The following is a 22,603-nucleotide window of genomic DNA, read 5'->3' as shown; positions in this document are numbered from 1 at the left end:
AAAAGTCCATATATTTTTAAAATAACTTAATAATTACGAGAATTAAAGGCGTAAACACACTACGGCAGACGTAGTGCATACTCCTAATATCGCTGGCAATAATTGTTTAAATCATACACAGCTCATCGCCACTTCGAACATAGCAAAGAAAATTTAACAAGTCTTTTAAGTACATACTGCATACTGCAGTATATGTCAACCTTATCTAAAGTTGTACCCCTTATTCATAAACGTTTACTAAAGTTAACAAGCCGATAATCGTTTGTCCCTTTCCGACGTATAGATATGATAGAAAGGGACAAACGATTATTATCGGCTTGTTAACTTTAGTAAACGTTTATGAATAAGAGGGATAGTAAATTACAACGCGACAACTTTCACGTAGTCCACCAGCAGCTTTGGTAGTTCCCATGTATCGTGCCAGGCGTCAATGTCATTCCAGAAGTTCAGGGTTGCCTTCGACGCGCGATCCTTCCACGGTTTCTTGTGGTCCTTCGAAACGCACGCGTCGGGGAACTCCGTGTGGCCTCCGACTGCCAACCCTAGGGTTATATAAAACTGAAACCAAAAAAGAAAATTATTACATACTTTTGTTCGCATCAGAGTCGATTTCTGGGAAAGAAAATCAGCTTCCCATGATTTCCATTTCGGCTTCCAATAATTGATAAAGTCTAAGTGTAAAGGAACCACGGATACGACGGCAATCACGTACAGTACAACCCAAATTTCTAATAATTCTAATAACAGTAGCTCCCAGGGCTGACCTTTGATGATAGGTGATTGTTCCGCAAAAGTACCTCTGTATATTTGAAGACAAGCCCGGGTGCCAAGACAAGACAAGCACCATGAAATAATTGAAAAAAAAAACTTTTTGGCGGTGTTTGTTCATATTATTATGTGCTTCAACTATCACAATGAATAAAATGCAGATAGACCGGATCTAAGTAAAGTTACTTAACATGGATAAAGAGACTATTTCAAAATTCAAAAACCATTGTTTTGCCCTAATCGGACTTATTGACTTACGTGGTCGTCAAATGGCGCCATGCCCGATTGTTGCGGGCCAGCGCAGGTCTTTGGCAGACTCGCGCGCAGTCCATCTCTCCCCGGCTCGATGCGACCATACTCCTCGCCATCCACCGACATGATCAAACTCTCTGCAAACATAAAATGTATCATCGTTCATGTTCATGAATCAAGATAGCTCTTAAAAAAGTATACAAAATGGCTAGAAAATAACTGCATTCCCATTGCCAGGGAGGTGTGGCTGTTCCATACATTTTCGCTGGTATTTTTCTATGAGAGGGAAAATTTTACTTTCTTTATTTCGGAGTTGGTCCCATAGTAAAAGTTGCTCAGTGTAATCCCAAAACCTCCGTGGCAACAGGAATGCAGTAATTTTTTGCCACCGCGTATAGAAAGTGTGTCGTAGAAGTGTGGAAGCTAATGAAATATTTTTTTTATCTAAAAACTTCCATCCTCGTCTTAATTGTGTTTTGAAGTTTGTAGTCTCTACAATGAATAGTGGGTACGAGTAAAAATAATATTTTTCCTCCCTCACCTGGGGTCCATTTGACGGAGTATACGTGGAAATCGTCACCCCAATAGTTATTAGATACTTTGTTGACAAACAACGCGTTGTTACACTTTGTGTCTATCACGGGGCCACTGTATAGGACCTGAAATAATATAACGTTATTTATATTTATCCACTAATCAAAATAAATATTCCTAATTCTATTATTCGACCCACAAGATGACGCTTTATCTTACATGTGTACATTCTAGATCTGTGTGACGACTTAGACACAAAACAAACAATAAAGTACTAAATTGTTATACCTTATCATAAGCGATTACAATTATTAATACCATTGTTATGTTATTTATCTTCGACCTAGAGAAAGGCCATTTTGAAAGTATACTTTGTCTTCAAAATGATATCTAAATGATGCAAATGCGCGAGGCAAATGTAAACAAAATGACATCATTACGATGCCAAAATTTAAGTTTGAACTGGCCTCCTATTTTTATTTTGTTTAGTAAATATTATTTGAGCTTATGTTAGATTAGTTAAAAACTTTTACAGCCGTATTCATAAACAGTTAGAGCATTGATCATCAGTTGCTAATAACCGGATGTCACAAAACGTGATTCATAAACACTTTTTAGCGCTAAACAGTTGATCATCTCTTTATTAAATCCTCGGAAAGTTATGGAGCCGTGGACCCTTTAATAGATAAATTATTCTTGCTCTATAGTTCGTTTTTTTTAGCATTAGAAAGAACTCCACAGAAGCAAGCGTGTAGTTTTTATCAGGCTCTTTAGTTGTTAATAATTATTGTATTATCTAATGTAACATGGTCAATACATATAATTTACTTCAAATTATTACCGCTAAAAGTGCTGGATTTGGAACCACACGCTTACTTCTACGAAGTTCTTTCTAATGCGAAAAAAACGGATATACTTTCCTTCTGCATACCTTATTTCCGAACTGAGTAGAGCCCTTTGTGAGATCTAAGTTTCCACGTGCACACGCTATCTTGATCATCCCCGAGTTCTTAGTTCCATAGACATATTTCTTTATCAGCGGCTCTAGCAGTATCTCTGGAAAAAAAGGAAACATTCAAAACGATTTCCCAATATTCCCGTACTGTAGGGTTGCCATACGTCCCGGTACGCCGGGACATGTCCTGGTTTGAAGCATGATGTCCCGGTGTCCCGGCCCATAAGCAAATTGTCCCGGTTTATAAATCATAGTTATTTAGTAGGGGGCATTGAGACAGACAGACGGCCGGACGGTCAACAAAGTGATCCTATTTGGGCTCCGTTTTTTTCCTTTTGAAGTACGAAATCCTAAAAACCTACCTACTATTGTCTCGAAAAAATTTCGCGCTCGCTTCGCTCGCGTTTTCATTTAAGTACCTACATTATTAGTGACAGTCAAGTTGAAATTTTGTACACATATATTATGTAAATCTATAACCCGAAGACGGACATGTAACGCAAATAAAATGAATTTTAATCATAGGGGGCACTTATTGGGGGGTAAATGAGACACTTAATAAACAAAGTTTGCAAACTATATGGTGTTATATATCAAGTGATAGAGCTGTGGGAATCTCAAATATATTTTATTAATAATTTTAAGATTAATAGTTTAGAAATAATTTAAGTAAATAGACAAAAAATTACCACTTCCCCTCTTTATCTCCGAAACTACTAAAATTAAAAAAAAACTAAATAGTTCCTTACCTACAGATGACAGAAAAACCTATTAGAAATATGCAGTCAAGCGTGCGTCGGACTTATTACTTAGTTTTTGATCGTCCCTTACGGGTCTTTTTTAAACATTTCACTCACGTTTCACATCAAAATATACATTGTTGAAAATTGTGTAATGTACGGAACCCTTGGAAGGCGAGTCCGACTCGCACTTGGCCGGTTTTCGTTAAATGTCCCGGTCTGAGCCCCCACACTTATGGCAACCCTGCCGTACTGTCACAAAATTTCTGTCACAAAAGTATTATCTTAGTTTCTAACCCCCGTCACAAAAAGAGGGTTGTTGTATGTTTGAAGTCAATGTCTGTCTGTGGCATCGAAGTTCTCCAACGACGTTGCGGTTTTTTACATGAATGCGACATTATTTGCGATGGTTCTTAGCTATGTTTGAAGCGCTGGTGGCCTAGCGGTGAGAGCGTGCGACTTGCAATTTGGAGGTCGCGGGTTCAAACCCCGGCTCGTACCAATGAGTTTTTCGGAACTTATGTACGAAATATTATTTGATATTTACCAATCGCTTTTCGGTGAAAGAAAACATCGTGAGGAAACCGGACTAATCCCAATAAGGCCTAGTTTACCCTCTGGTTGGAAGGTCAGATGGCAGTCGCTTTCGTAAAAACTAGTGCCTACGTCAAATCATGGGATTAGTTGTCAAGCGGACCCCAGGCTCTCATGAGGCGTGGCGAAATGCCGGGATAACGCGAGGAAGAAGAAGGTTCTTAGCTATGTTTGATAGAAATCGATCCAGCAGTTTGAATAGTATAGCTTTTTTTATATAGGAATGGATGTAGCCTACCTGGGTAAATCCAATCGCCTTGAGGTAATTTGGCTCGAACACTGATGATACCATATGTAAAAGCAAAACTAGATTTGGTAGTGAGACGACCTCCCACCACCGGTGGTATGATTGACGCGCCATCGCTAGCTTCTATATGACACGAAGAAGACTGTCCCGATGTACACCTTAAAACATAGGTAAGTGTTGTTAAAGTAAAAAACACGTTAGGTTTAACTGATTGGTATTGCGTTCGACCGCCTCAATTTTTAGGGCACATAATATTTGGTTAATTTTCTTTAAATTTGAATGGAATTTCCAGTTACTCAAACCGGGAGCACTGTTTTTTGTTTTTAGGGTTCCGTACCCAAAGGGTAAAACGGGACCGTATTACCAAGACTCCGCTGTCCGTCCGTCCGTCTATCACCATGCTGTATCTCACGAACCGTGATAGCTAGACAGTTGAAATTTTCACAGATGATGTATTTCTGTTGCCGCTAAAACACAAATACTAAAAAGTACGGAACCCTCGGTGGGCGAGTCCGACTTGCACATGTCCGGATTTTTTCAATTACTGTCGCTATTACAAAAGAGTGTCTAAGAATGTAATTTGAAACAAACTTTTTTTCAACTTGTTTTAGGCACTGGTCCCACCGCGAGCTACAGTTGCCTCCAGAAACTCGCGAACTAAATTGACATGAGTTTGACAAATAAAATGATACCAGGAATAGCAAAGAAAAAATAGTCAGGGGTATTTGTCGATAAAATGATATCGATAAGTAAGATGCACCTACTACCCATGTGATAATTATAAAGGGGTCACAAACGATTTCGATTTGTATGAATGTGACGAGAAATGTGGTTGATTCGATTGTAAGATTGTGACGTTACCAATCAAATCAAGAGGTGAGGATGTGAAACTAACAAATTTCAATGTTAAGACGAAACAGGACCCGAGTTTTAAATATTTTAGGTAAATATACCCATCTCGCTAACGGAAGCGGCTCCTAAACTAGTGCGATAAGGACAAGGCGAAAAACCCTGCGTAAAAATCTCAAAAATCGAGGTTTCGAACTCGACTGTTTCCTCCAAAACTTAACCAGTCATAACCAAATTTGGAAAGCTAAATGATTATGAAATTATCTGTGCCGGATCGTTTTGCTTTTTTGGCTAATTGATATCAGTTTTGAATACTACGCCTCTCATTGCGGCATAGTCAATGAGCCCATTCTGGCCATTTTTGAAAGACTCTAGCGCCTTAAAAAAACAAAACTATCAAAAAAGCAAAACGGTCCGATAGATATTGACAATATTAATCTGTGTTGAAAAAATCATTGCTCTAGCATCAAACCCCACGGAGAAAACAGTCGAGTACGTTTGTATGGAGATATGACCACTCCTGTTGGCTCTTAATATGCAGGTTTGGGGGCAAGTTGTTTATATCAAGAGCTCGCGGTTGTCGCCATAAATCTAAAATTGGTGATTTAATTTTATACAATGTGACCGGTAGATGAGATTGAACGATAATTAAAGTTAGACCAAGAAAAGTCTGCAGCGATTTTGATACCCCACGCAGTGCAACTGTTATTTATACCTCATAATTTCATAGAATTTTGACGTTTAAAATAATACTTGCACTGCATGGGCTATTAAAATCGCTGCAGACTTTTTTTGGTCTAATTCTATTTACATTCTGACCTAATTGTCAACATGAATGTCTAGTTTCCAACGTCCCTAACGTTTTAATTTTTACGTCCACACCACACAAAATAAATGAGAAATCTTATCTTATTTCGCCGTCTGGGCGAATATATAAATAAGGCTATTTGTATTTTGAGCCAAGATCACGGTTTTTATGTTATCACCTACAACTTGTTACTCTAGCTGTAAGTTTTCCTAACAAATAAAATAAAATAAATACAATAAAATATTTATATAATTAACTACAATATGTTTATCCAATATCCTTGTATCTATTACTATAAAATTGCACAAAAAATTATCGAAATACCAAGTAACATTTGTAAAATAATTTAAATTACATAAAGATACTTTTTAACTGACCGCGCAACAGTAGCGCCGCTAGCGGAGAATTCTCGCGATATTCTCTAATCCAAACTTTTTTGAAAATATCGATATGAACAGCACTGGCCAAACTGTGGTATCATTTGTGCACATTGACCTGTCAATTTAGTTCGCGAGTTTCTGGAGGCAACCTTAGTAAGCTATGAGCTATCGGCTATAAACACGAACAAAAGATAAGCACTCCCGTGTAAATAAAAGAGACACGGCGATATTTATAGTTACTCGCCCAGCGGTGAGCTTTTGTTCGTGTTTATAGCCGATAGCTCATAGCTTACTAGCTCGCGGTGGGACCAGTGCCTTAAGATCGTAGATTTACTTACCCATTATATAGATCCAAAGAGCCATATAAGCTGTAGTAAGTAAAACCAGGCTGGACCTGCTGTAATGCAGGAGTAATGCGGAGGTATCCATTTTTCACGGAAACGGTGAAGCGTTGGTATGACACGAATGGAAGCTCCTAAAAACAAATGGGTTATACTCAGGGTTGCCACCCTGTGTACTCGAATAGGTAACATGGCCAAGAAGTTTTTGGGTTTTTACTGCCAGATACAAAAGGAAATAAAAAATTTAGGCAGTAATTCTAATGCATCGTCGTCGTAAATTTAAGAGCTAGACTCTTGTCAGTGTAGCTCTCTCCATTTGACTCTATACAGGGCCGCCTCCTTGATTTCCTTATACGACATTACAGCTAATGCATAAAGGAGATAAAAGATCATAAAAGATTTTTGGGCAAAATTCGATAAAGGTATCCAGAACATTAAGGTAAATACCATTTATAATGAAATTGTGAAAGTTAAGAGTTTTACTGCTCTCGAAGATGTCAGTAGCACTCACAGGGTGGTCAATGGGGACGTACTGCTGGACTTGCCACACATCTTCACGCAGAGCGTCGAAGTTCTCCTCAAAGACGACCTGCCCTGAACATGCGGTGCCCGTGAATAGGCGCGTCTGCGTCGGCGCGCACACTGCCGGCGCCGGTGTTTCCGCTGGCAGCACAAGCGGGATTACTATCGGCTCTGGAAGAAGAATTTACGCAAATTTGTATCATCTTTACCAATCAAGTTATAGACTCGTCATCCTCTGCTTTCTACACGGTCGTCAGAGACGCGTTGGACAGAAACCGGCGGAGACAGATCATCCGCTCCAGATGCAACCCTGATACTGACCACGATCCTCAGACATGAGGGACCGACTAAAGAGAGATCATCTTTGCATTCGGTTGGTTTTGAGAAGGCAAGTTCTTGGTATTAGAAATTGCCATAAGCCAATCGAAGACATTCCAAACTGGAGGACGGTTAATCGAAAATAGTTTTAAATAGATACGTCCGTTGGTTAGAGTGGCAGAATGGAGCAATCGCAGGGTCAATGAAGCAAAACATTTTCCATCTATTATTTTGATTTAAAAATCTGAAGATTAAATTGTGATTTAAGCTATTGATTCTGGACTTTATATGTTTGTTGTATTAAGACTTACTGTGGCTAACGCGATCATCAATTGTAGAAGATCCGAGTTTCCAAGTCCCGGTAGACCCGAAACCGGTGTGCACGCCAAAGTAGCTAACTGGGAAAGGATTAGGGTCTTGCCACTTCAAAAAGGGGCTCGTTTCTCCCTCCCGCCCAGCCATAACGTTTCCCTTGTCCCAACTCATCCAGAAAGTACGGAAACCGGTGTCGTCTAAGATTTCTGGTGTCTGAACTTCATCTCTCTCAGGTGGTAGGCAGCATCTTTTTCTAATCACGCTCTTTGAGTTAGCCCAACCACCAATGACGATCTGCAATGTAACCAATGAATGTGACCCACGCAAAGTGCAACGCACGATTGTCTTTTCTCTGTCATATAATATTCTCTCTAAGTCAGACTTTTCATCATTAAATATTATGTTACATTTCGGTATAATTCATCTATTGTGATTCTTTTTTGTACCAGTATATTTCCAAAAAATATTTTGGTATTATTTTTCTGGTGACAGTTCTCAGTAATGAACGTTCACCAGAAAAATAATACCAACATATTGTTTGGAGATATTCTAGTTATTGAAAATTGCTTGACACCTAAATATTAACCCGAACCCATTACTGAATCTCTGAATAAGTACTCACCTCATACATAGGGTCAGTGTCCTGGGGCCCTGATGTAAGACCAACATGGACGTCGTTGCGAGCCCGTACTTTAAAATGCAGCGATGTACTTGAAATTGGGAAGTACTGGTACTGGAGGTTGTCACCAGTGACAATTTCTGGAATTTGACATCACACGCCTGCTTATTTGTGACAAGGGCTCAAATTGTCTATATAATTAACAGATTGTTCTATAGGTTCTTTGACAAATCAGTTATTTAAGGTCAAAATGGGGAATGCTTCACTAGAAATTAGCAAAGATAATTACGATATACTCGCAATAATCGAATGAGTATTGAATACAAACTTACGTTCTTCAGCGTTGTTACGAGATTCATCTGAAAAATAATTAAAATAAATTAATCCGAGGATAAGAGTTTTAGAAATATTAATGGCTCCATTGTTTCACAAATTGTTTCGTAAAAATAAACCTTTCAAATAGCTGGAGAGTGATCCAAAAATCATTTACCAAAGTTTTGGTTATCTTCCTATGATTTTATGAATCTAATGTTAAGTGTCCGGAAATTTACATTTAAGTGGAAACTTACTTTTGATCTTCCAAGTGCCAGTTGACCCAAACCCAGTGTGTAATCCCATATGGGTCACACGTATGGGATTCAAATCGTCCCATGACATAAACGCCCTATTCGAGCCTTCCTGTCCGACCGAGATTTTTCCATTCTTCCAACGCATCCAGAAACCTCTGTACTGATACTCATTCAAGTAATTTGGTGTGGCAACTTCGTCTTTTTCAATTTTTTGGTGGCAATATTTCTTTCTGATTACGCTCTTCGTATTTCCCCAACCTCCAATAACAATCTGAAAATATTTTTTTACAATCACCTCTTGATGTGCAATGATAATGAGCTACAAAATGCATGGACACATTTTGTACCTAATCAATTCGTTCAATTTCTCAGATGGGTGTAGTTCTTGGCCTTTGCCATACTTCATTATACACTCTAAAAAATGAAGACCAACTAAGAGCAGTTTTCTCTTCGTTGACGTTAAGTTAATTACAACAATAACGATCTTATATAAATCAAAGAAAGCTGATTACTTAAAACAATAAGTGTATCTGTGATTGAACTAATAAAGTAGGTATGTTATTAATCCTAACAATTGTATACTTTGCATCTATTATTAACTTGTTGGCATAATTATGTAACGTAGGTTAATTCAATCCTTAACAATTTAATTAAAACAGATAAATATGTTAATAGGTATGAACATTTTAATCGTTTTTTTGATTATTTTGTCTTTGTTGATTTACATAAGATTTGCTAGTTGAATCAACTAAACATATAATTTATTTAGAACAACGAAGATAAAACACTCAATCCCATTATGATCAAGTTATTGTATTGATTACGAAACTAATATTCCATTCTACTAAGAATTATTTGTTAAATCGATTTTCTTAATAATTAAATTAAATAATCGGTTAATCCGATCAATCAAGAGATAAGTAGGGGGATCGCCTGTACACCCGCTCTCCGCCCCGCCCGCGCCCCTCTCGTGGCGCGTGCGACCGAGCAGTCAGTCTCTGTAGCACGCAGTTGCGTTAAGCTCATTCAATTACTTATTCCTCTGGAAAAACCTGGTGTGTACAAAGTTGATTGCAGTTTTGGTAGTTCGTACAGTGGGCATACCAAACGCACTATTGCCTGCAGAATTAAAGACCACATCGCTGCGGTCAAGAACAACGACGCTCACAAGTCAGCTATTGCTCAGTGTCACCTTGAGTCGAGTATAAGTCACTGGATCGAGCTGCATAGTCCCAAGGTCATTTCGACAGCACGCCACTATATACCAAGATTGGTAAGAGAAGCCTTAATTCACAAATACAATCGTGAAGATGGGTTTTTAAACTGTCAAATGTGTGGAATCTTGTGATTTGTTTGACTAAAAAACAACCAGTGACATCCGAATCAAACTCGCGTAGTGACGCTGTGAGTGTAGTGTGCTTGGATAGACCAACAAGTGTGAACGTGATTGGACCAACGAGTGTTAACCCCTCGTATGCTTAGACACGGATCCGTGCGCGTGAATTTAAATGCAAAACGTTTACTTTCAAAATGATTAAATGAATAAATAACATCTTATTATAATATTTTTTTGTTTTATTCATTTACCCCCTTTTTATAAAACTCTACGGGCTTGATTTAGTTTAATTATGTTTTATCCCTTTCTTTGTTGTTATATTTTATTTACTACTTATTCGTTTAAATTTTATACATTTTCTTTGTGCTAGTTTTTATACGCGCCGTGCTGAATAAATGCTGGTCCTCGTACTCGCATTATACTCAAGGCATTAGTCTTAAATACTAAGTAGGTAATACAGATTACAGATTTATTTCAGATCTTTTTGAGGATCGGCCTAGGCCGATATGGCTTCACATTTCACAAGCACGCCTCCTCCCGTGTTTGTAAAGCTAAACCGGTCTAAGCCGATCGCCAAAAAGATCTGAAATAAATGTATAATGTATATTTTAGTATTTAAGACTAATTCCTTGAGAATAATAACGAGGACCACCAGCATTATTCAGCACGGCGCGTATAAAAACTAGAGATGTGAAAGAAATGTTTTAGTAAATGCGACAAAGTAAGTCATAGTACAATTGAACAAGAATGGTATTGTACTAAACAAGCTTCATAGTTGAAATGATTAAACAATTAAGATTCAAATTGAACAATATCTTAGTTCAGGCTAATAAGATGCATAAGTCGATGTAATCATGTTCTTAGTTGAACTTATTTAGGTCAAATAGTTAATACAGTAATTCTTCATGTTAACATTGATTTACATCTTAGTTGAAATGATTAAACAATTAAGATTCAAATTGACCAATATCTTAGTTCAGGCTAATACGCCATAAGTCGGTGTAATCATGTTCTTAGTTGAACTTATTTGGGTCAAATAGTTAATACAGTAATTCTTCATGTTAACATTGATTTACATCTTAGTTAAACTAACTTGTTTGTTTTCATTATCAAGCCCTTAGTTGATCTTACTAGGATCAATTAGTTAGCATAATTATTTTTCGTGTAAATATTGAACAAGATCTCAATTGGTTCAGTTACCTAACAATAGTAATAGCAATCAGAATTACCTTGTTTGATGTGTTTAAGTTCTTGTTAGGCTCGTATGGAATCAAGATGCTTGATTACGGCCATCAAGATATTGATAGGGCCAACCAAATTTTTTTTAGAGTGTACTTCTAAACAAAATTAACTTGAATATTTCATTTCAACTTGCGTACCTAAATATGTCAAAATGTTATATTACAGAGGTTAGGTTTCTTCTAAATTCAAAAGCAATCTTAAGGCTCCAGGGAACTTTATAAGTCTGACACTAAAGTATCAACCCACCGAAAGTTGTTTCTAAATTGATTAGATTGAACTAAGATAAAGTTATCTACACAACATATACCTAAATGTGGGGTAAAGTTAAGCAAAGTTCATATCGCAAACACGCCTGATTAGACGCTTGATTTTGACGCACGTCCCAAAAACTTTCGTACCTACCTCATACATGGGGTCTGTTTCGCGGGATTCCGAGAATAGACCGACATGGACATCATTATTTGCCCGCACCTTGAAGTTCACTGAGCGACCCGATATTTGGAAAAACTGATACTCCGTGTTATCTCCCGTAGGTAAGAGAGCTGAAATGACATAACATTAACACATTATAAAAGACATGTATTTATGTGTAGATAGGACGTAAGTACGATTCTCGAAATCAACTGAGGATTTCGGTTAAAAACCCTAATAAGTATAGGGCTTCAGAACTCACATTTGCTTCCTTCGCCGCTTTGTAAATTATCTGTAAATTAAAATATACTATCAATTTGATATACATATATCGAAATCAGGAAATCATTATATTTATGGTGCTAACAAATTAGTCACGGATATTTTAAGAGATGATACATTACATTAAAACAAGTAATTTTTAACTGTAATTAAGGAACCTTTGTATATCCTTCTAGAACGTCTAAAGAGGTCTCGTTTAATTATCTTATTAACAGGGTGTTTTCTCTCTAGTTTTCTCCAAAAAAACATAACAAAACCACTGATGTTTCATACTTAAATGTACGCCGAGAACCGAGTACTATCAGCTATAAAAATATCCGTAACTAATTTGATTTAGATTTATAGTAGTGTACCCTATGATGGGCGTGGAACCAGTAATGGGATAAAAAACCACAAATCCTGTAAAATAAGTGTCTAAAAGTAGTTTATAAACATTGCCTGTATATTATCATAAATAAGAGTCCTAGAGCTGTTTCAGTTTGAATTTTTATTAAATTTGGTTGTTTTTTAAGAAATTGGCGTCAACCCAAAAGTTGTCGTGTCACTGAAAAAAAATACCACTACGAATTCTTAACAACTTCGCTAAGAGAGGTGAGTTAATTTATTAAATTTTAATTAATTAATACTTGATGAAAACTGGAATGTGTTTTGTTAATTGCATTTACCATGAGATAAGGTATACAACATACTATGTTGTGACTCCACAGATGTAAAAAAAATAGTGGTATTTGCCCCAATCCCATTATAGGAGCTGTAAAACTGCATACCTCCTATAATGGGACAATTTACATAATGATGCTTGCCATGCCATCATTTCATGTTTAAACAATACAGAACTAAATTTAGTTACGAAATATGTCAACCAGGAGGTATGCTCGGACTTCGGATAAATTAATATCGTTTTTTAGTGTGGGTCAAATCTTGGTAGCCGAGTTTGAGCCACTTTCCCGTTTTCCGATTGAATTGAAATTTTGTATTCGTAATTAAATATGCAAATCGGATGATAATGCAATATTATGATAACATGGACCAGATCTGATGACCTATTTCACTATTTTATACTGATAGAGCAGTGTCCATTACTGGGGGGCCCATTACTGGAGCTTTGGTGTCCATGACTGGAGAAAAATAGCATAGTTTTAATTTGTTAAGTATGTGGAAACTCATTGCAGTATCTTTGATACAACACGCCTGAAACATGAAAGACGGGTAGGACTTTCATCTTTCAATACGCTAAGCGGTAGACCATTCACATGTATTAGGGAAATATCACAAATACTCCAAATTCCCTCTTAAATGTCCCATGACTGGTGCTGTTACTATATATTGCAAGAATTATATGTAGAGTAGAGATATGTCATTCTTATTTATAACTTGTTTAACTTTGCTAATCGAAATGCATTGGTTATATTTTTTGACGAAACCTGAGGTGGATGAGCTATCTATATAATGACGAAGCCTGCGCATGTGGATCTAAAGGTATCTATGCTGTTATTATTATGTTGTTATTTTTGGGCCAATAAATTATTTTTTTATTATTACAAAAGTAAAGTCGATTCTAACTATTATATTATATATTATGACAATCACATCACAAGATTAGAGATTCTTAATGTAACTTGGAAACTATCTTAGAAAGACCTGGTTAAATTTTGAAATCTCTCATGACAGATAAAGAATCTTACCAATTTCCCACAAGCCAGTAGCTCCAAAGCCTGTATGCACGCCGAAATAGGATACCGGCATGGGTTCTAGGTCAAGCCAAGTCATAAAGGGCTTGGCCTCGCCATGGCGCCCGACCAGGATCGTGGCACTCTCCCACCTGACCCAGAAGCCACGGTATTCGTCCCCGCCCAAAATATTCGGGGTTTGGATTTCTTCTCTCTCCCATGGGAAGCAGCTTTTCCTTCTTATTACGCTTTTTGTATTCGACCATCCTCCGATAACGATCTAAAAACAAAATAAGTAATAGTAAAGTTGATAAACTTCTTCTTCTTTCTTCTTCCCTCATTGATATCTGCATATCCCGATCTAAGGAAAGCCTTTCAAACCGCGTTTGACCTAGTAAATAATTATGTAAAGGGGCAACTAAAGGATGACTCACGTTTGATCGAACCATGTCCGGGCCGGAGCTTCCGGCGCTTCATTTTCTATGGAAGACATCACGTGATCACCTGTCATCTGTCATCTGTCAGATTCTGTCATAGAAAGTAAGTGTCGGAAGCTCCGGCCTGGACACGGCCCGGTCTAACGTGGGTCATCCTTAATACTTGTAACTATATCTAGTGACAGGATAGGTACCTCATACATAGGTCCAGACTCCCGCGGTATGGAGGCGAGAGCGATGTGGGCGTCGTTTCGCGCGTGCACTTTAAACTTGGTCGAGGTGCCGTACACAGGGAAGAATTGGTATTGCACGTTATCTTCCGTAAACACATCTGAAATCGAATTCATGTATGAGCTAAAAAGATTATTTTTGCTCCCATAATGGTAACATTCCATTTCTAACCGCAGCTGCACTCCTAGTACTGAACGCGTCGCTGTTATTGTCAATTTCCATAGTAAAATGAACAGTAATGCAGCTGTCGTTGGAAATGGACTGTCACCTTAATTCAAAATACTAACTAGTTAATTACCAAATCTTTCTGTGTATCTAAAATCAAAGCAATGTTAGAAATAAAGTAATAATAGAAAAATCTACTGTCTCTGGCGTGACTCGAACTCGCGGCCTCGGGATACAAGACTTACCATTATCGATATTCTTGGGCTCAGAAGGGACATCTGAAAAATAATTTTAGAAAGATATAGTTTTATAAGAAGAGAACCATGCGATTAGATTTACTACAAAAAAAATAGTTTTACTGTTTAATTAGATTTATTGAAACTGTAGCAACAGGTAATGGTTAAGAAAACTAATAACTTAAATAGCTAATCGAGATCGGTTTTCCCAACAGCATCTTATCTCAAGGGCGATTTTATCGACGGTTGTGCGATTCTATGTATGGCATTGGTAATAACCTCTTTTAGATTAAAGAAAAAGAGAAATACTAGAACAAAGACATAAAAAAGCCTATTAGACGAAAATTATATTTACTATCGATCTTCCAAGTGCCAGTTGACCCGAAACCAGTGTGAACTCCCACGAAAGCGACCTTGAAAGGTTCATCAGGGTCATGCCACGACAAAAACGGGCTGGCTTCCTCTGATTTCCCGACCTGAACGATGCCATTGTCCCATTTTATCCAGAACCCACGGTATTCATCTTTGTTCAAGAACCGAGGCGTCGCAAGACCGTCTTTCTCTTGCTGCTCGCAATATCTTCGTCGGATTGCGCTTTTAGAGTTTTCCCAACCGCCAATAACGAACTGAAAATTATATGTTACAATTAAAATAGTTTGGAACTGTAGTTGAAAGTGACAACTATAGTTTAGAACAGTGATTTCCAAATAACGGTCGGACTCAGTCTGCGAGCCTGGCAATCCGGACCACGAATACAGCCTTCCATATAAATATAGGTAGACATAAATTATTCGTAGAAAAGTTTTCCCGTGATCGTCATCCTCATCATCATCAGCATACCATCAACAACCATGTCGACAGTTTGGACAATAAGATGTACATATTTATAGTTCGTAGGTTTCAAATAGAGCCCGACGACTAATCCTATTGTCTATGGTTAAGTAAAACCGCCGTGCCACGTGCCACAACCACCTGCATAAAAAGTACAGTACCTACTTCGGTTATTGAGTACCGGCGAGTCGAACGCTACAGAACCAGTCTAAAATGTGTCATCGAGATGCGTAACAAAGGCGCGTTATGGGAGAGCGCACCTACACTGGTTTTTTGAGCGTAGGACTAGCCCGCGCTCAGGTGCCAAATATCTAGAATACTTAAGACCCTTTTTCGCAGGTAAGTAGCACGTGCGGTTTTACTTAACAATAGACAATAGGATTAGCCGTCGGGCTCTATTTGAAACCTACGAACTATACACAACTAACTCGTACGGCTTGTTACTTGCCTCATACATTGGGCCGGACTCCCACGGGTGGCTCGAGAGCGCAATATGAGCATCGTTGCCCGCGCGCACCTTGAAGCGCAGCATATTACCCGACACCGGGAAAAACTGGTACGTATTACTTTCGTCCGTTTTCACTGGAATCAAATTAAATCTTCTTTTCATAGATATCATGAAGATATTTTTTAAATAAGAAACTAAGTTACAGGATGAAAAACAGTACCTATTATTGCTTGTGCTCCTAATATAAACTACGTAAGTACTACATATAAGTATATTACCCTAAGTAAAAACTAATCAAATGATTTCAACTGCGTGTTAAGTGAGTAAAATACTAATAAATTAAACTGCAAGTTTCCGAAGGATACTATATTAAATGTAAATAGGTACTAAGTGCTCCCTTCGTAGGAAGTTAATTATGTAGTTGTATCATTATGGCTATCATGGGTATCTTGCTACCGCATAAACTGAAATAGATGTCATATAGGTACTTACGAAAGAAAAATTGACCAAGGCCTACAGTCCCAGGACTGGAATTAAATCCGACGGCACTAGTCGAAATTTCTCGAGCAAATGTGATCTACTTTATCTTTCTCCCATAGTCGTTGTCATAGAAAATCATAATACGTACCTTCTAACTCTTCATGCTCATCTTTATTTCTTAAGTCAATGTCTTCAAAAGACGCATCTGTGGGTTTAGTAAATGATTATTATTAATGCACTCAATCAAACAGAAATATTAATTAAACATTTTCGGGCACAAAAAGTTAGCTAATGTATTTATACACACTGATTCCAATGCAATTTCATTAGGTACGTTTAACTTAAGATAACTTTAAGCTATTTAAAGTAAGTACCTATTAAATACTACTTTATTTTTCAAGCACATACTTTGTAATTAAATTTTTCAAACACAGTAAATACAAACTCATACTTTGTAACTTCCACACGCCCTTTGACCCAAATCCAGTATGCACTCCTGCAGCGGCAACAGAGAACGGCTCATTATCACGCCATGAAAGGAACGCGTTCGTCTCGCCCTCGCGCCCAGCTGACACTATCCCATTGTCCCAATGCACCCAGAAACCGCGAAACACATCCTCGCTGAGGTATTGAGGTGTCGGCTTTGCATCTTTCTCGTGAAATGAACAAACCCTCTTTCTGATCACGCTTTTTGTGTTATCCCAGCCTCCGATGACGACCTGAAAATTGAGTCTAATTATAATTATGATCACTACATTTACAAAAGTTTACACTATAGTACAAAAGTCGCTTGTAATAAATACCGTTAAGACTATATGGCCAAAAATATTTTAAAAACTACTTCAACTGTCGCCCCCGTTAGCGATGGACCCAGTCTTTGCTGCGCGCGTGCTGGCACTGCTGGCAGCTTGGCCGGTACGGATGCCGCTGCCAGCGCGCGTCTTTTGTTTTTATTGTATATGTTTTCTCTTTGTAAATATTAATATTTCGTGTGTAAATATTGTGTAATATACTATACAGACAAAGTTTTCGCGTATTATTCAACATCGGCGGCCCGACAGTGTACAGTCCGCTTGAACACCCTGAAAAGTGCTGGATTATTATTATTATTTGTCTGTCTTTCCATATCTCGGGACCATGGGGTCCCGGACCTTTGGGACGCGTGCGTGGGGCCGAAACCAACAGCGCAGAGGCCCTTTAAGACAAATTAATCTAAAGGCAAGGGATACACGTGGCGGATACCATCCCCGAACGCACAATGTGATACATCCGATGGATATCGGGCTATGGGAGGAGACTAGCGGACACCTGCCGTGACCATCAGTCTCAAAATTGTATAAGACAGGGTGGTGACTCGCCTACTCATTGAGTGGGCCCCGCAATGGCCGCACGCACAGTGCGACAACAGGGCAACACTTTGGAGTGGCTATGAGGTTGCCGAGAGGTGAGCCTGCGGTAGCCAGATCCCGGTATTCGGTTCAGCAGGCCGCCGGCGTTATGACATTTTACACTTCCAACCTGGGGCATAGGTCCCGCTCTTGCGACTTTTGGGGTCCGCGGTGTCGCCACTCACCATCAGCTCGCCACTAGCTTCCCCCGCGGGGTTATTATTATTACTATTAAAAACTAATTTATCGTTGTGTACCTCATACAGGGGATCCGTCTCCGTTGGGTGCAAGGACAGCGCGATGTGGGCATCGTTGTGCGCGCGCACTTTGAACTGCACCGAGGTTCCCACCACCGGGAAGAATTGGTACTGAAGGTTGTCTCCTGTTTCTACATCTGAAATGTACGTATATTTGTACATTTAACGAGGCTAACTTCAAGCAAATTATTGAGGCCTAGGTTTTTATAAGTGAAAAACCCAATCGGTGATGTGAGTGTGTTTAATCCATATACAGGGTGTTTGGTACATTGTTTGCCAAATCAAAACGGCAGATAGGTTTAGTCATTTGCTATCTACTCATACCTAGAAAAAAAAATTGGCCATGGTTTTTTTACTACTACGCAAGTAAAAATTTGAAAACGAAAAACTGGCATAGAGCTGGAAAATAAAATCGTGTGCAAAATTAAAAATTTCGAGGCCTGGGAAGATAGCAAATGACTCAACCTATCTGCCGTTTTGATTTGCCAAACGATGTACCAAACACCCTGTATATAGTCTGTATCTTTAGTTATTTAAATGAAAAAAAGTAAAAAAAATCTACCCTCAAATGGCTCCTTAAGCCAGTTGAGGGTAGACGAAAACATTACATGATCAAATAATCTAGGTTTAAATCAGGTCTTCCAGTGACTGATCCAGGCGGTTTTGTATTTGGTTGGTTAACCAACAAATGTTATAACTACCGGAAAATGTACAAATTGTTTGTTTACTTTTATTTAAAGACCTAAAGATACATAGTATGGTATGTTGTTACACTTCAACACCCAACGCATTGTATATTGTGCGGGATGCCTGTGCCTGACCTTTTTAATCAGAAACTTATTATGATTCAGCTGCGTCTTTCAACATTAGTGTCACAAAAACTAGAAAAAGGAATAATCTTCATCCTGGTTATTGGAATGTGTATTGGAGTGGTTTGGGTATTGGAATTTCATCCTTTCTCAACAACTATTTCTTTGATGTGCGCCCTTATTATTCTTCGAACTATCTTACTATAGTACAACCGAATATACAAGCGGTAAGCAATTTATTTATCATAACATAACCTAAACATATTTGTAAATACCTATCATCATCCTCATCATCATCTCAGCCATAAGGCGTCCACTGCTGAACATAGGCCTCCCCCTTTTTTGGGGGGTGAATGCCATAATCGCCACGCTTGGCAGGCGGGTTGGCGATCACAGTCGAGTACACCGAATTTGAGGGACGCTGCTGCCCGCCTACCGGTGGTCTTGGACGTGGTTTAAGGACATACCCGGGTCCTGGACGCAGTTTAAGGACATACCCGGGTCCTAAATACCTATAAACTCATATATTTCAAATTGTTCTTTCCTTGAATCTAACAAAACACACAAAGTAAATTGCAGTTATTATTCGTACTCCGAACCCTTGATTAATACAATTCTGATAACCTTTGTTATCGACGTTATACCTAATGGCATTTAAGAAATGACTAAAACCTTATACCTACAATTTTTCAATAACGTAAGTTTATAGTAATTTATGATGACATGACTTATTAAATGTCAAAGAGTTGTAAAGCCTAAGAAAAGAAGCCTGTGTGCTTTTAATTAAAAAAAAGTTTATACTCCAGACTTTATGACGTCACAGCAACTACCCCCACCACTTTCGCGCTTGTCATCTCACATATTTGTGTTCAGGGCATTACACTAAACTAAATGCATCGATACTATATTCACCCATATCCGAGACGACACGAGCGAAAATCGATTTCTAGAAGACTTTTCTTTCGTTGGCCGGGCCACTATTTGTTCAACAAATGTAGAATGCAACTGGTGATGTACATACAAATCCGTACAGTATACGGCTAAATTATCTGGTAAATCTGATTGCCAACGTAAGACAGTCTCTGTGGACCAATTAAAACGGACACTGACATCAGAAATTTGAATCACTACATGCACGGCTAGACAGAGGTATAAATTCATTATACAGTAATTGGCGACAATATTTAGCTTTATTTAGCCAGAGACCGGTTGCTTCATTTGTGGTGTAGGTATATGCATCACTTGAGGAAAATAATAAAATTTACGTGCCCGTCGTGCCCTTATCAGCCCGGTATTTTAGTTTAGTTTCCTTATTTGTTAAATTTGTGAGCTTAACAGGAATGTTGTTCCTATTCTTTCGATTGGCTTTCCGATGAGGGTTTATTTGAAATATCGGTAGTTATTTCGAAAAACAGTTGCCCGACAGAACGCTCTTACAACGCAGCAAGCTTTAGTGCGACAAATTACTGATCGATTTTATTGAGCAAAAATTGAGTATAAGTAACAATATTAGCGAGACAAGTTATAGTTTTAGATACTCTGATCGTTTTTACGACTACCTACCTACCCTTTTACAGGACAACTTTAGTGGGGCAAATTATAATTGGACTCAATGTTGCTACAAACACTTGTATACCTTCCTTAACAAACATGAAAATTTTAAAAGTTGCAGTTTGTCCAAACCTTGATTTTTTTAAGTAATTCTAAGTAAAAAAATAAAATTTCTAAGCCACTTCGTACTAGTAAATACCACAAGGTACTTACTACTAGTAGTAGGTACGAAGTGGCGAAGTGACTGTCAGAAGATACGATAGTGACATTAATATTAATATGAGATCCCTAGCGGCTTTCATATTGACTGCCACTGTTAAAAGGTACGAAATTGTACTGAAATCAAATTCTTTCACTTAAGGCCTGATTCGAATTCAATCTGCCAAATTGAAAACCCTATTAATGGTACTGAAGCTAGCTGAATCAAGATTTGTTTTTCCATAATTTATTGAAAATTTGTTTAAAAATTGTTATTTATAAGTAAATTCATCATTTTCCATTTCTTCCCGCTCCTGTCGTTAGTTTTGTTGTATGCCCTCCATCATACATCCGACAGTGTTTTTTGACAGTTTCTTAGTTTGAGTCCTATCAAGAACAATGTTTATTTTGAAATATTATATTGCATATAGTTTTTGTTGTTTTAACGAACTAATTCCTTGGACACTCCACTCCATACCGTTCAATAGGTCAATACTGTGGGACTTTGTTGAATCAAGTTTTTTGGTCCGATTTCGAGGGTACTGGCTTAAGCATGCTGATTGCCTCATAAACATCGTGGATCATCTCCAAATATTATCAAAGTAATATTGGAAATCCGCATTATTAAACTAAAGCTGCGAACCGTTTCTTTTAGTGATGTTGGTGTCGATTTCTCTGTCGAAAAGTAACCAATGCCCGGTAACTGACACCACATCGACGAAATTCCTGATACGCCAGATATTTGAAGATATGTCTAGATCCTCATTGTTTCATGGATATTGCAATGAAATTACCTTTCAGTATTGGTATAATATTAGGTAACAGGTTATGTTGGAAATTAGTTATGTGCAAGTTTCTTCCATACTTATCAAGTTTTTGACAGCAATTTGGCGCCTAATTAAAAAGACGGCGGCGTTTATTTGATTTTTTTGATCATCTTAGAATTGATAAAAAAAAAATTTTTTGGTATAATAATTTTGTGATTCTGATAATTATAATGTCGTAGTGTATATATAAAGTAAGCTAGAAAATATCCAAGAAAAATCACTCTGAATTTGTCAAATTTGTTTCGAATCAGGGCTTATCTATTAAGTCTTGCCCAGGACGTAGGTCATTCCACCTAACAGAGGTCAACGTCCGTCCCTTTCTTGCAAAATTACTTGTTTATCAAGAATCCAACGCACACAGTTTTGTATTTTGATAAACCAGATTTATGACACCACGGGAATTTTGAGGCAAACTTATCCACAGTTAAATAAGAAAAAATTAAATCAGTTATTTAAACGGTCTGTGTTTCTGAATTATTCTACTTAGTTATTTTTTTATACATTCTCAATTACCTTCTTTCGCAAAAACCTTGATACAACTTAATATTAAAAACAACAAAATAGTTACCTTCTTGTCCACAAACAAAGTTAAAAACAACAACGACAACAACAAGCACGACACACTCCGCCGCACGCATCTTCACTTATCACTTTGGGCGACTGTGAACTCGTCAACATGACAAGTAGAGTGACCACTAAATAAGACTAAACGAAGTTAAACTATTGGTTAAACTTTAAAACAAAATATACTCAAGTAAACGAGGAAAGAGGACGATTCATGTTTGTGGTCATCGTGCCTTAGCGTTTAAGCCATTAATAAGACCTGTTTGCGAGCGGCTGCGGGGAGGGGATTTCAGATCACGTTATACCGGTGCATTATATTGTATGAATACAAATTCGTGATATTATAGTAATTGTCCTAAATCTCATATATAAACCTCTTAAGAGCCAACAGGAGTAGTCATTTCTCCATACAAACGTACTCGACTGTTT

The 22,603-nt window shown here is 37.9% G+C and overlaps 1 protein-coding gene across 1 annotated transcript; it reads right to left on the bottom strand.

Moving 5' to 3' along the window:
* Positions 1-327: 327 nt before the first annotated feature.
* Positions 328-22,375, bottom strand: LOC134664741 (uncharacterized). Its single transcript, XM_063521488.1, has 22 exons — positions 22,179-22,375; positions 18,226-18,362; positions 17,032-17,299; positions 16,729-16,785; positions 16,101-16,234; positions 15,177-15,483; positions 14,831-14,863; positions 14,384-14,520; positions 13,768-14,032; positions 12,063-12,092; positions 11,792-11,931; positions 8,812-9,082; positions 8,575-8,601; positions 8,246-8,382; positions 7,620-7,917; positions 6,980-7,161; positions 6,466-6,602; positions 4,082-4,248; positions 2,486-2,610; positions 1,562-1,679; positions 1,027-1,157; positions 328-558 (listed from the first exon to the last, which is right to left on the bottom strand). Exons 1-22 carry the CDS (start codon positions 22,246-22,248, stop codon positions 361-363), a joined length of 3,369 nt encoding a protein of 1,122 aa, XP_063377558.1. The 5' UTR covers positions 22,249-22,375; the 3' UTR covers positions 328-360.
* Between the last annotated feature and the right edge of the window lie 228 nt (positions 22,376-22,603).

Source organism: Cydia fagiglandana, chromosome 5 (genome assembly GCF_963556715.1).
Source record: "Cydia fagiglandana chromosome 5, ilCydFagi1.1, whole genome shotgun sequence".
In the NCBI taxonomy this organism is placed as follows: Eukaryota; Metazoa; Arthropoda; class Insecta; order Lepidoptera; family Tortricidae; genus Cydia; species Cydia fagiglandana.
Note: the sequence above shows the minus strand (reverse complement) of the source record. Positions and strands in the feature narration are given on the sequence as shown.

Excerpts from the sequence above, each read along its gene's own strand:
- LOC134664741 (XM_063521488.1), bottom strand. The coding sequence starts at position 22,248 with ATGCGTGCGGCGGAGTGTGTCGTGCTTGTTGTTGTCGTTGTTGTTTTT. Across the intron at positions 8,602-8,811 it reads TGGCACTTGGAAGATCAAAA|ATGAATCTCGTAACAACGCT; the intron begins GTAAGTTTCCAC and ends ATTATTTTTCAG. Across the intron at positions 7,918-8,245 it reads ACACTGACCCTATGTATGAG|ATCGTCATTGGTGGTTGGGC; the intron begins GTGAGTACTTAT and ends GTTACATTGCAG.